The 15881-nt window shown below is 24.1% G+C and overlaps 2 protein-coding genes across 2 annotated transcripts; both read right to left on the bottom strand.

The window, feature by feature from the left end:
- Window positions 1-3034: 3034 nt before the first annotated feature.
- Window positions 3035-3517, bottom strand: LOC128957719 (histamine H2 receptor-like). Its single transcript, XM_054303530.1, has one exon. The coding sequence runs from the start codon at window positions 3515-3517 to the stop codon at window positions 3035-3037; it is 483 nt and encodes a 160-aa protein (XP_054159505.1).
- Window positions 3518-4065: 548 nt separating this feature from the next.
- LOC128957708 (lymphocyte cytosolic protein 2-like) lies at window positions 4066-14445 on the bottom strand. Its single transcript, XM_054303518.1, has 9 exons — window positions 14374-14445; window positions 14180-14242; window positions 13791-13846; window positions 8730-8833; window positions 8179-8656; window positions 7408-8111; window positions 4453-4775; window positions 4314-4380; window positions 4066-4249 (listed from the first exon to the last, which is right to left on the bottom strand). The coding sequence occupies exons 1-9, from the start codon at window positions 14443-14445 to the stop codon at window positions 4194-4196; spliced, it is 1923 nt and encodes a 640-aa protein (XP_054159493.1). The 3' UTR covers window positions 4066-4193.
- Window positions 14446-15881: the final 1436 nt, after the last annotated feature.

Here is a 15881-nt window from a genome sequence, read left to right as displayed (position 1 = left end):
GATCTGTACGGCTACGCTGTCCTCCTTACCTCTTTGACCTATATTTAGTTATTGTTGGTGTAGACTACTATATGTGTCATATGGAAGTCCCCGACATCCCGGAAAGTGTTTCAGGCGGCCGAAGGCTCTGCCCGATTTTTCGGCAATAGTCCTACGTTTTAGTGAAACAGTTGTAGTTTTGTCGGTTCTCAGTGTTATTTAACACTAATAGTCTGACCTTAAAATACAATTTACTAGGTGATCCAATGGTTGCTGTCTTCGTGACAATAGCACTAGTTTGGTTGATTGTTGTAATTATCGGCTGTTTGAGTGAATGTGTGTGTGAATGCATAGCAGTGGATTTCTCGAGTACATATGTGCTTTCGCTAACCTAGTTGGGAAATGCATAGTTACTATTCGATACTGACTGACTAGGCAGGCCAGTGGTCCCAAGAGGGTTCCGGTCTCCCGATCGCGTGATTGTGTGTTAATAGCCGATAACGGACACTGAGTTTAAGACCGTTAACATACGCTCCTCAATAGTGATCCGAGAGTATAGTTAAGGTTTGCCTTAACTTTATGAGTCTATAGTCACCTTCGGGATTGACTGACCCGGTATAAATAAATATTTGGACACCTAATAGTTTATTGTTGTTACATATGCACTGTTCTTACAATATCACGGCCAAAAACCTATAGGTGATGTCAATTGACCCCAGAGACGACATAGTTATGTCTGACCAAATTTAACTGAATACCGTATGTGAGATAATAGAAATGTTACGATAATTATGTAATACTGTCGGCAATCTGTCGGTCATGTATTGTCTTTATCGTACTTGAGTGTATGATGTGTTTGTATAGATTTATGTTAATTTATGTGATTGGTGACTCTCCGGCGATGCATTCGTTGGCCGATGCGGCGGCGGTTGTGTACGCGACACCGCTTGCTGTAGTTAATGAGCGCCTTATCATTGACGCCACCACACATACAATTTTGTCTAATATAGTCCTTGTCTATGTATGTTAGTTGAGTGTAATTTTGTTGTCTATTGTTATGATATACAGTACAGATTAGTAGTCCAGTGATAGTCACCGTAACACAGGTTTCGGGTGATATCACATTTCACCGACGAGTGTCGGGTAGGGTTTAACTAGTGTTTAAACGCCTTTATTTAGTGCCGGGTAGGCACGGCTGGAGAGACATAGATGGGTTAGATTCCCCCAGAGATTGCTTGTGACGATCCCCTGGTTATGTCATCAGAGTCAGAGGATTCTGATTTATAGTTTGGCCACAGGGTTGGTCAACGGGTATAGCATTACTTATCCTATAGTGGGTATTTGAATAGACTATACGCCTGTTTTACCGACGGTAGTACCGAGTGATGGTACTGACCATTAGACTCAGTCTTACTAGTAGATTGGGTATTGAGTTGCATGTTTTGGTTAGAGGGAGGCTTTGAGGCTTCTCTCGTTGGCAATTATTGGTAGGGCCCGACCAGTTAGTCAATCGTTATGTTTTAGTTACCAGTTTCTAATTGCGACAAGACATTTGTTGTCATTGAGTAATGTCGGTTTTTGTTTGTTTTAGCGCAAGTGTTGCGGCTAGCCAGCCATTGTATGGATGCTGATAACACTGTATCGTCCTGTCTTCAGTATACTATAGTTGTGTCACGTGTAGTGAGTGACCAAACTAGTAAAATAGTTTTTACTGGTCTCAGAGCTTCTGACCAGACCCGAGTGGTACAGACTTCGAGTCTTAACTCTCAAAACAATGAGTCTGTCTTAACATTGAATAGTGTTTCGTTTGATAGTAAAGGTCAAATTGAATTAAATAATCTCAGGACCAGAGATAATACCTTTTATATAATTGGTCCGCAAAGTAGTAATGTCTTAATTTACGATCAATCAGACATAGATTGTATTAATAATTGTGTAGTAAAAGCTAATATTGTGCCCAATGTACAATTAAGACAACCTAAACCACTACAGGAGTACTGTGCCAATAGTGGCGGCCATTCCAGTGGTTTACGTGAAATCATTGCATGGAAAGTGAAGCGAGTAACTCACCCCAAAAATTCTCATGAAACCTCTAAATAATCAACACTTTCCAGATATAAATGGCAATGCTATTAAAATAATATTGAAACGGTATAGAAATAGGATATATTATAGTTATAACAGTAATGATAAAATCTACTCATTACAATATTTAATTGTTTATTTTAAATTGCAAAATATTAATAAAATAATTGTTCCTTCATTTGTTTAAATATACAGTATATTAATATAATGGCAATAAAATTTCATGGGATATCAGTTTGACAACAATGAAAATTCAAGTGTAAAACATATAACATTATATTTTCTATACATTATTACTTGTTATTTAATAGTATGAAATGTGTGGAAAAAACCAAATGTTTGTGTTATTATAAAAAATATTCTTTTATTTGTCATAATCTTATATTATCAGCAATTATTTATTGATTAAAATACATTAAAAATAATAAAAATATTGAACACAACTATAGTACTGAATATAATTACTAAGTTGAAGATATCTTATAAAAATAACAAAAAATTGCATTTTTAGCAAAATATTAATAGTTATATTATAAAATAATAAATAAAATAGAAAAAATAAAAAACAATGCACTAGGTCATTATATAATTTGTAAGTTAATGTAAGTTTTAGTAGTTACCACACTATCATATAATAAATATTATAAAGTAAAAAGTAAAAACTAAATACTTACATTAACTATATTTTTAATTAATTATTCATTATTTTTTAGTAATTTATAGTATTTATAATAATTAATATTTCCTATATATAAACTGATTAGACAGTATTTATATCTTGTATTTATATTAAATAGATTATTTTATTTAAATGATAAATTTATTGCTATTGCGGTAATTTTATTTTATATATTTAACTTAAAGTATATAAGATAGTGCTAAAAATGATATAAGTACAGTACCACATATATATTAAACTATAAAAACATAATAAGCTAATAATTAATAAATATTATTATAATTAGTTTTATTAGTAATTATAATAAATGTGAAAAAGTGATACCTTTTTAGTCATAAGTGTGTGATATCTAAGTGGATGAATGATACAAATATATCTATCGATAGCAATACATAGTAAAGAAAGTGTTGATTCGTGAAAGAGTGCGGCAATGAGTAGGGCTTCAATTGCACACACCGTTGGACTCCACGGCCAACACTGTTTGACAATTGATATCAAACTGATTGGTGTGACCAGTATTCCGACGGCTAAGTCGGTCAATGATAGCGATGTCATCAAAATTTTTGGTAAATCTCTTAAATATCGGGAATAGTTTTTACTGTGAAGTACGACAATCATTAAAGTATTCAACACTATTACAGCTATTGTTATCAACAATACAATCGTTGCTTTAATACATTCCTCAACAGTCAATGATTGTATGACATGTAGAGAACTGTTAGTTGTGTCAGATATTTGCCAACAGGCCTTTCCTCTGAATGGCAACTCATTCATGACTTATGTCAAACAATTGAAGCAAAATATCCTCCTTTTCTCTCTTTCTGTTGTTTCTATCAACAGATTCACTATTTCACTGCAAAAATAGTTATTCAGTCGATTAGATATAACATAAAACAGTGAATGTAATGCAATGCAAGTGCGCTAATGCCTACACTTCAGGTCATTAATAGTATAACTATTTAAACATATATTTTATTGATCCCACACTTTAGCCACTTTTTTTTATCATACATGTGATACCTATTAGTAATCCTAATTTTTAAATAATTATTATCACTCTTGTAAATGCAATATTCAAACAATTTAATTAATTATTTGAATAAAAATAAATTATAGCTTTGAAGCTATTATTTACTTAAAACATATCATTAGCAGTATAATGATGAATTACTTTAATTTAATAATACATTTTAAGTATCATTTATTGAAATTAATTATTTTAATTAAGTACTCATGCATCAATAATTTTATAATAAAATATTAAAAAATATATTAAACTAAATTTAACAAAAGTTAGTTAATTAACATTTATAATTAAATAAAAATATATAAATGTTAGATAAAGATAAAGAAATAAATAACAAAAATCATAATTATATTGTTTGACTAGTCGTTGAGCTTTAATTAGACAAATAATAAGCAGTTAGTGATTATAATCTGTTTGTTATAATTAGCACAAAGAAGTCGATGGCGTTACTATTAATCTCGTTTTTCCTGCCGGAGTACCTAAATGTTTATAAGAGATAATTTTAATTAATAATTAAATAATAAATTTATCACAAAATCATACCTCTTGTTGTCAAAAGAATAGGTTCTGTTGTGTGATATGAGACTAAATCGGCCACTGTTTTGAATGTCTGTTATATAATAATCATTTTAATAGATTTTAATAATTTATAAAAACAAATAATTATAATTAATAAACAAACCTTTTCTCTTGATTTTTCTTTGCCTAAAGCATAGAGACTGTCAGGTCTTTTACGGATATTTAAATGAAATACCCGTCCGTTATGAAAGATAGTAAGTGTGTATGGATTGCTTTTGCCGGCTCTCTTGCTTTCCCTAACCAAATACGCCCCGTCCTCCTCCTGTGTCATCAACAAAGCCTCGGCGTCTTCCCTCTCGACCGTCAAAAACCATTCATAGTTATGGAGAGATTCATTGCTAGCAAATGAATGTAATTGAGACGATGGTTGTGATACCACTTGTGATGGAACTGATGGCAGTGGAGGCAGAGGACGACTCGATATACCTAAAAATCATAAAATAAGTTATAATAATGGTATAACTAAATCATTAAAATAAACAAAATAAAAATAGACTAATAAATTTATAATTAGGTATATATTTTAATTTGAAATAATTTTATTTCCACACTTTTATGATGTATTTTAAAGAATATCTCATTTAAAGAGTACATAAATCCATCAAAAGATATGACCAAAAAATCTTATTTTTTAATTAATATTAATAATCAAAAACATAGTATCAATGTATAAATTATATAAAAATTAAATACATTAAGTAGTTAGACATAATAACTAAATATAAATCAATAAAAAATATTTAAAAATATTAAAAATTCAAAATTAAATATAAAAATATCAGTTTTTCTAAACTATTATTATAATAATATAAATTATTTTAAATATACTATTTAACATAAAATTATTATTAAAGTATAATAGTTAATTTATAAAGTTATTTTTCAAAATTACTATAATATATAGCATAGTTATAATAAATATAAACTATTAATAATATATATTTATTAATATATTACAATAAATGTAATAATATTTTGTTTTCTATTTACAGGTAATATATGTTTAGATTAAAAATAAATTTTGTGCTTTATTTAAGTGTTGGTAAAAATAATAATTAAGGCTAGAAAACTATTGTTATAAATTTTATTTTTATCAATTTTACAAATATACATTGTTATACATGTATACACTAGTTTTAAAATAATTATAAAAAAAATTTAACAATAAGATACATTTTTACTAATTATATTCAATATCCATTATTCCATCAAAATATATTTTGCTCTCAATAATATTTAATAGCAAAATAAATATTATATTATAATAAAATATAATAGATGTTAACAAATATTATTTTTATCATATAATAAAACTATTTATATTAAATATAACAAATTGCTTTCACATGATATAAATAATATAAACTTTGTAATATAGTTTTTGTTAAATATTTTAATGTTTAATAATGTTTAAACATATCTTAAACTATTGTCGATAAAAAATAAGCAAATATTATATTTTTAGTAAAATCCTTAAACAAGTGATTATCACATTAGTATACAACTCCTTAATATTACTTTGAAATATGTTTTTTATTTGATAAAAATATAATTTAACTATCAAATAAACTACATTTAAAAAACAAATATAACTAATAATTTTAAAAATATCAATATACATAATTAGTTCTTATAATTTAAAATTTACTATTATATATAAGTTATATTTTAGTATGATATAAAATTGCAACTTTTAAAAATAATACAAAATATATTATTTTAATATTTTTAAAATTTATTCTAAACTAATAAACTAACCATGACAAAACATTAATTTTTACAATATTTAATTTTTAAAAATTTTTTCAATTATACTTTTTTATATGCCATCTATTATATTAGTTATAAGCTGTTAATCGTTTTAAATTACCGATAGTATAATATTATGTATAGTATTTATATGTAGAGTATATTTTGACATTCAATTAATTTTCTTTTACATAATTAAATTTTTATTTAAAAGTAAATATTTTATAATATGAATTAAAACCTCAATTTATGTCCTAAATTTAGTAACACATATCATACGAGACAATGAAGACCAGAGGGCAGATATGCCTCTAAAACAACTTATTTAAAAAAACAAGTATTTTTTCAATTAAATATTTTAGGTTTAACTCATTTTTAATTTATTGGTCAAACATTATAATAAGTGGTGGCATTAAATATTTTTTAAATGCTAATTTTTTTAATCAATAGCTTATTTAGATAAAAAAATATTACACACAATTAAATTTTATAACAGTTATCTAAATAATGAATCTCTTTTAATACTCAAGTTAACATTATAAATTAATAAATCATAAAATAAATTGATAATTTTTTTATAACAATAAAAAACTATGTATCATAATTACGATGTCATTATTATTTTTAAAAAATTGTTTTAAAAAAACTTACTTATAAACTATAAATCAGTGCAAATATAGGTAAAAATTTGTCATACATTTTACACTTCACTAATGAATCATAAATTATATGACTTAAAGAGCTCATGTATTTTAATAGATTTTTAGGCAAATTATACCGTATGTCATAAATAATATTCAATAATTTAAATCAATTTAAAAGTTTATGTCATTTTCAACATTAAAATCTAAAACAATTTTTAAAGCTTTTAAAATCAATTATTGTTATTATTGTTATTGTTATTAAAATTTCAATTCTGATTTATGATTAAGTAATAAAAGTAGTTTTAATATTATAAATAATTTACAAAATTTAAATCTAAATTATAGATAATCACAAAATAAAACAGTATTTTCAAGCTTTCGATTTTTAAATTAATCGAAACTAGTGTTTATCTGTAACCATAATAATATTGTTAACAAATGCTTATCATTGCAATAAATACAGTACTATTACATATAATTCAACTCAAATTTATAATAATTTAATAACCTAATATTTCATATTAAATATAATAATTTTGAATTTTAGTTAAAATAATTTTTTAATTTTATTTGCAATTTAGTGTGTTATAGAAATATTTTCATTAATTTAATGATAAATTTGATAAAATAAGAAAACAATATTAAAGATATAATTTTATAATTACCTAATGAATTGACTGAATTGCTGTTATTATTGTTATCTTCGATATTAATATCATTTTCAAGAGATTTAGACTCTTTCGACCACTTTTTGTCTTTTGTACTTCTATTCAGAAGATTAGGAAAAACGTCGGGAATTCCTAGTTTTGATTTGTTGGTCATAATAGACGATTCCTTTACTTTAGGTAATAGTGGTCTTTGACTAACAGGTAATATCGGATTATTGATAAATTGATTTTCATTAACAATTTCATAGTTTTCATCTTTAATTGTCATTTCATTGTCGTTAATATCATTAGTTTTTATAGTTTCGATGAATGGCTCGTAATTTTCTTCAGTTATAACATTGCTATGACTTTGAGAAGAATGTGATTTATACGAACCAATAGATGAAACATCATCTCTGAGCGATGATATAGTTGATGACGAGCTCTTACGGGAAGTTATATCTAAAGGAATGGGTGATAGATATTCATCTTCAGTCAAAGGCAATACAACTGCTTCATAGTTGTCTGGATATCCATTTGAAGTCGTTATTAAATACTTAGTATCTTTTGTCAACATATATTGCAGATCTGATGGAACATTAATGGGAGACATCGGTGGCGGAGACTTTGGCAGTGGAGGCGGCGGTGGCTCTGATGGCGGCCTTTTTATCGGCATATTTGAAGTCGACTTTAAGTTATTATTTACAGGTTTTCTGGGAATTCTTTTAATTAAATATTTTTAATTAATTATTGTTTTTATTTAAAGACATTAACAAAACAATGACTCACATTTGGGGCTTATTTTTAGGTACTTCTGGTTTAATGGTAGCAGGTTTTGGCAGAAGTCTAGGACTGGGTTTGGGTGACGGCACTGAAGATAATGAGTTTACAGTGCTATTGATTTTTGGTTTATTATCATTAGTGTCATTAATTGTATTAATTGATGGCATAGATTGACTGATTGTATTGCAAATCACAGACTGTCTAATACCAGTGCCATTGGTTTGTTTTGTATTGATATTACAATCAATATTTAAAGCACTGGTAGTCCGAAGTTCATGACAATTAAGTGCAGTAAGGGATCCATTGCTCATATAATCACTAACCGGTTCATAAAGCAAGTCTTCATTCATTTCTTTTACATTATTATCAGAAATACAAGTTTTAGACTTATCGTTGATCTGTTGATCGTTCAAATCGTCATTTTCATCTGAATCGTCATCAAAGTCTGAACCCCAGCCAACATCATCGTCGTCTTCTTCATCTACTTTTTGTCAATCATTTAAAAGCAAATAATTGATTAAACTCTAAAAATAATTCATTAATATAAAGTCAAATACCTGTGCGATTGACTGCTCTGTGTTTGTGATCTTTAATATTTTCAACCAATTTCTTTGCATTATTTGCTTGAGTTTTACATTCATTAATGCATTTGACTATTTGTCTGCAAATATAATATCAAATATAATATCAAATATTAATTAGTCAAAGCATTTCAATTAATTCTTGTTTAAAATCAAATAAATATTTGCTTTGAATGCAAAAATAAATAACTTATTAATAATAAAAAACTTATCATATGGTTCAATGACTTTAAGCGTGTATTTCTTCTAATAAACGTTTTACTATCAATTTATTATATAGTATTACAATCAGTATTTTGTTTAGCAATAACATAATAATCGCTTTTTACTATATATAATGTATATACTGAATATTAAAATTAGTAATAACCAAATTAAGTGTATACATAAAAATCTAAATGAATATTAACTAAACATATATTATGTTAAATTATTAACAAAAACGGATACTATTCATTAACATTGGGAGACTTTATATTATTGTACAGTATATACAATTTTCAAGTATAACAATATTTACAATACATTAATTATATTTACATACAAATAACGGATATATCCATAATTGTTGAAACTTTGTTTTATTATTTATTTATATATTTTATTGTGGTTAAATTATTAATAATTGAAATATTTTTGGTAAAATTAATCAAAATAAATGTTTAAATTAATTACTTTTATTTCATTTAATTTATTTAAGTAAATCTTAACCACAAATAACAGATTTGTTATATTACTTGTTAAGTCATTAACTTTTATGAACTTTATTTTAGTATAAGGCATAGTCCTCGACTAATATTTAAAAAATGTTGAAATAAAGTTTGAAATTTATTGAGAACCAGTTATAACTTATAAGTTATAAGTCGCCCACATAATAGAGTTTTATAATATGATAAAATAACTAAAAATTATAATTTCATTGAAAACATTTTAACTCAACTAAAGTAAAAATACAGTATTTTCAGTATTCATTCAAAACAATTCAAGTGGTTTTTTTGTATAATTCAAATATAACTCTAATATTGTTATTTAGCTTTATATTTAATTTATATTTTTTATTTACTATGAATTATACCTGTATATAATTTATAGTGAAAAATATGTCTTTTATTTAAGAGTTATTATAACTTAATGTTTATAGTTTTAGATAAACAGTATTTATATTTTATGGTTTTATTATGACATACTGTATACTAACATAACAGTATAGTTTAAAAGTCAATTTCATTATAATTGAAATAACTTATAGTATAAATGATAAGACGTTATCAAATAAATTCATATTATTTTGTTATTAAAATCAAATCAACAATATATTTATTTATATTTATTAATATTACAAAATAATATTTTAAAAAACATTGTTTGTATATAAAAAACATGTATTTATAGTATCTTATATATTATGTTAATTAATGCAAAACATTAGCTGATGTCATAAAATATACTTTATGTAAATCATAATTAACTGATTATACCAATTCTTGATTTATGGTATTATACTGTATTAACAAATGTAATAATAGATAATATAAAACTATATAAAATAATATCGTATACAATGCAATGCATATCATTATAATGATAGACAAACTTAACTAAATTGACCTATCTAATTGCATATTTAGTCAATTTCTATTATTAATAAAGCAAATATTATATAATATGAGTATTTAAACTTACAATATATCTTAAGTAAATAATTAAATAAAATGTAATAATGAGAATTCATCTGCCGATAAACTAAACTTAAAACTTATTTATTGTTATAAAATATAAAAAATGTTAACTAATAGGAAGTTTGCAGAAAAAGTAAGCATACCTTCTGAATACTTTAATGGACGGCCAGCCGGCAGTCTTAATGGAGTCGATGTGTTGGTTGAGATTGGAAAGGGATAACTGAGATAATCTCTTTGTATCCATTATTATATATATAGCTAAATATAATAGCTATACATTTATAACTATTTGGTTTCACAACATTTAATTGCTAATATCTATTAAAATTAATGTCAATTCAATAGTATAAAAGTTTATCGTTGTTGACATAAGTTATTCATTATATTAAGTTAAGCAATAGTTCAAACATTTAATTCATGTACAGTATATACTTAATGTTGTTAATGATTGTTATGTTTGATAAAGTTAACAATAATAACATTCATTTAAAAAATTTATTCATTGTTAAGGAAAATGTGGTAACAGTGTTGTTATATAACAAATATAAAGTGTCAAAACTTAATATAAATTATTAATAATAAACACAAACACTGTATGAGTTGAATATTGATTGAATAAAAAAATTACTTTTGTTGTAATACTTTAGAAAACTTTTTGACTGATATATAATGAGAGCAGACTTGAGATGTAAACTAAACTAAACATAAGATAGGAATCCATTGAATAGTTAGTGAATGACTGTTAAAATATGTGATAAGCGGCACATCTGGAGAAACGTTTTCATTACAGCATAACTATTATTATGTGATATTTAATGATAATTATAGCGATGGTTACTTCATACCATCACAAAAACATATCACTTATTGTTATAATTATAAATAATACACCTATGTTTATAAATGTACAGGTATTGACAAAAATTGTGTTTAAATAATATTTGTTAATACAATAAAAACAAAATGAGATTTTGATGGGTGAATGAGGAAATAATTTGTAATTTTTATTCAAAAAACGACTATATTTTCAAAAAATAAATGGGAATACACTTTAACTTAAAAGCTTTAGACTGTTTGGCAAATATTAAAATTTACATGACTTGCACTTCAAGATTAATAAATTGTTGTTAAAACATAAGGAACACATATTGTATATAATATTTATATTATATGTTTTGTATGGTTATGTTAGGCCAGTTGTAGGAGAAACTGACAGACTATAAGGGAACAGACAGAGTTAGACTCACTTAATAGTAAAAGTTTGGCTAAAAGTTATTTTCAAAGCACACAATTCACAACACAATATGTAAGCTATAGTTGATTGAGTGTTCAAACTTTACCCAACTTTACTAAACTTATGGCTAAACTAAACTAAAACGTGGAATAAGTGTTAGGAATGTGTAGTTTGTTTGCAAAATGTACTTACATTGAGTTGCACGGGTAGGGGAAAGCATATGACCCTCTCTTATATGCCTATGTTGTACTGTATATACAGTACTTTATACTCGCCTTACTGGCTAAGAAAAAGTGGTTTTCAATGATGTGTTTTCAATTCAACTAAATTTAAGGTAACTTTACTTTAAAAACTTTTTTAGCTCTCTATCTGACTGTCCGACACTACATTATGCTATAGTCAATACTCTATCAATTGTTGTATAACTTGTACTCGTTTTTTCATTATAACCACATTTGCCGTAATATCGATACAACATCTCTGTCTATATTATAATCATTGCATTGATGTGTAACCTGAATGCCAAACAAATATATAACATTATATTGTAGTTAACTATTATTGGGTTCAGTTAAAAGAAATCACTCGATATGTTATATTAATATATTTTTATAACTCATATCTCAAGTAAATCAAACTTTTTCATAACTTTTGTTATAAAAACATAAATTTATGTAATGATAGGGCCGTCCCATTGAAGTGGGTTCTGGTTATGAAACTTGTGCTCCACTTTTGTTTTACTCTATTGTCTAAATGTTTAATAAATTAAGTGTTTTGTCTGTAATTAACTATACTTTCTTTGCACTGTTAGTATAGTTTGTATTATATAATATGGACTGTATTTATAATTATAATTTATAAACTTGTAAGACATAAATAAATATCCATTTAAATGAGAGCATAGTATTAACAAAAATTTAGCAACAAATTAACGTTAAACTAATAGTTAAACTAAAATAATAATATTATATTTATTGTTGTTACGTCAAAACCTAATATGTTTAAATATTATATTTAGATATAATGTTAATGAATAATTAAATCATAACTGTAAAATCATTAACCGAGTCATTAAACTTGGTATTCATTATTATTACCACATTTTATGTATGATATAAGTTATCATAAAATACTATATTTAAGTTATAGTTCATAAATACGTCGTTTCATTAAAAGTATATTTCATTAAATACAGTCAAATAAATTATATCCAAATGTATACCTGTATTATACTGTATACTACAGAATGTATATACAGTATGTAATATTGTATTTATAATGTATATAAATATTTGTAAATTATTAAAATTGTTCACACATATACAGTATTACACACATACGTAATACGTATACTGTATATAAATGTATATTTAATTTCGTATATAATTATAAGATTAAGTTTATGATGTCGTATCAGTTGGTAATACTTATAATTCATTTATCTGTAGATTTGAAACTAATTCCGTAAATACAATATATGTATTAATACTGTATTAATTCAAACAAATTGAATGCAATTAAAATATTTTATCAATACTTTTATGCAAATATTTCCTAAATTAAAAAATATTTTATCTAAATTTATGTGAATTACCTTTATTTCATAATTTGTCTTACATTTATATAACATAAAGTATAAAACATTACATTAATATTTATATAACATTAATGTTTTGTATAATTAAGTATAAATAAAGCATAATTTATAGCAACATATTATTTTGCAATTGTACTGCTTTATAATATATTAAATAATAATTTAAAAATAAATTCAAAGTTTTATAATTCATTAAGAATTACAAATAAAAAATCAAATTAAATATAAATTATAGAGTAATTTCCAAAATGTGAAAATTAAAAGTCAATTGTTTGTTATAATGACATCATAATATCTAATGTAGTTTTTAGTTTCAAACTAAACCAAGTATTCAGTGTACTATTGTTTGTAATATAAATCATAAAAAACCAATAAAGTCTAAATTATATAAATTTTAAAGTAAAAACTTTTATTGGAAATAATTATTCAAAGTATAGTGTAATGTCATTTAAATAATATATTTTTAAAGTACTAATTAATATCTTAAATAAATTAATAGACCAATTGGTAGGCCTACCGGTGCTTACCTTCTTCTAATAATTTTGAGTTCACTGAATGTAATGACCAAATCATCGCTCAAATCCTGAAATAGGAAATGAGATTCAATGAGTCACTGGTTGTCTACTATGATATATATAATACTGTAAATATTGTATATGTTTGCCTAAAGGCATTCAATTTAAACACATTTGTGTCTAACATATCAATTGATTAGTTTTAAGTTAATATCTAAACAAACCTATTAATTGTGCCGCTATGGCATCAATTAAGACAATAATATTATTGTATATATCAGATAATAATAATAAAAAAATTTATAAAAAATAAATGATTTAAATCCTAAATTGCTATCCTTGAGACTGAATTAATAATTGAATGTAAAAATTTTAAAAAAATAATTGCATTGATGTCTTACCAGAAACTTATCGCCCGTTATTTTTCTAGTTTTGAAGGCTTCAATGCAATCGTGTAAATCCTCCTACATTTCAAATAACATTTTCATATTTATCATTTTAATTAATTAATTTAATTATATTTTTTTATTTCAAGTATTATTAGTTTTATCTAATAACCAATTATCCAATTATATTATAATATATATTAAAATACTTTGTAAAGCCATTGAAGGATGTGATCATTTGACCACTTGATCACAATGTCCTTTGAAGGAAGTTTTGGCATTAGTTCTTAACAACAAAAATAATGCTTTTTATTATTTAAATCTAAATTTTATTGCTATATTTGAATTGAATAAATAACACAATAAAACATAGTTTTCACACAACAATTTGGGTTAATTTAATACAAAAATTTATTGAACAGTAAAACAAATGCTTCATTTGTCATCACATCGGATATGTATTTCCTATGAAATAATAAAATTCTGATTAAACAATACATTACATAAAAGGTGTGTCTATTTTCTGGCAATTTAAATGTTTGTTATAAAATGAATTATTGAATATAAATTACAATATATTATAATTTAATAAAATTATAATTTTTACAATTGAGTATATTATTATTCAAAAAATAATAAGTTATTTTTTCAGTTTTATTATATAATATTACAATATAATAAGTATTATAAAATTTATTTGATACAATTAGATTTAAATTTTTTCTCATAATTGTATACTCAAATAGCATCATAATTGTAATTATAAGTAAATGAGTACATGAAATAATATTTTGCAATAAGTTATTTAATGTAAAGTTAAATAGTGTCATTTTTCTCTCAATAAATATAAATTTGCTAAAATATTATTTCCTTCAAAAAAGCATTTAAATTAATATACAATATTATATAGTATATTGTAATATATATTGAATAAATTAGGAGTAAATCATAAATTTCAAATTACAATTAAAAAGTAGATTACATTATAAAAACTAGTTTTAAGAAAAAAATAAAATGTATTGAAATTTAAAACTTAGTATTTTTAAAAACATTTCTTCATTTTAAAAAACTATGTAATTTTAATGGAAATATAAAAATAATTAATGTATTTAAACTTAAATTATTTCTACAATATAATTGACATTTTTATAAAGTTATTACATGTGATACAAAAAATAATTCTATAATAATTCTAATAATTCTACAAAATATATTTGTTTGAAATTTATATATATTAATTTATAAAATTATTAATAATTAATTAATTATTACTATTAATATATGAATTAAATCAATAAAAAGTAGAGAATCCCCACATTATGTTATAGTTTCAAATAATTAGTGATAAATTCTTAAATTTAAATTAAATGAATTTTGCAAACAAATCTAAAAATTGATATAAACATAAAAACATATAAACATTTAGAACTGTATATTAAATATTGTTTAACATGACTTAAATTAATAATGTTATAATACGGTGTTATTTAAATTGCGTTGATTGCGTAAAAATTTAAGTCATGCACTCATATTTATTATTATTATTTGAAAGTTTAATAAAAACATGTATTATGTAATGTTTTACTTATTATACAACATGTCTAGTATATTATAATCTAAAATGATGTTAATATAGTATTAATATCACATAAGTTTTATTTTAATCAACACACAAGAGTTTATTAAACTTAATAATTAAGTTAATCGCTGTATAAAT

The sequence above is a fragment of the Oppia nitens genome, unplaced genomic scaffold (genome assembly GCF_028296485.1).
Source record: "Oppia nitens isolate AA-2021 unplaced genomic scaffold, nextdenovo-longstitch-racon4-pilon3 scaffold13_pilon_pilon_pilon, whole genome shotgun sequence".
NCBI classification, from domain to species: Eukaryota; Metazoa; Arthropoda; class Arachnida; order Sarcoptiformes; family Oppiidae; genus Oppia; species Oppia nitens.
Note: the sequence above shows the minus strand (reverse complement) of the source record. Positions and strands in the feature narration are given on the sequence as shown.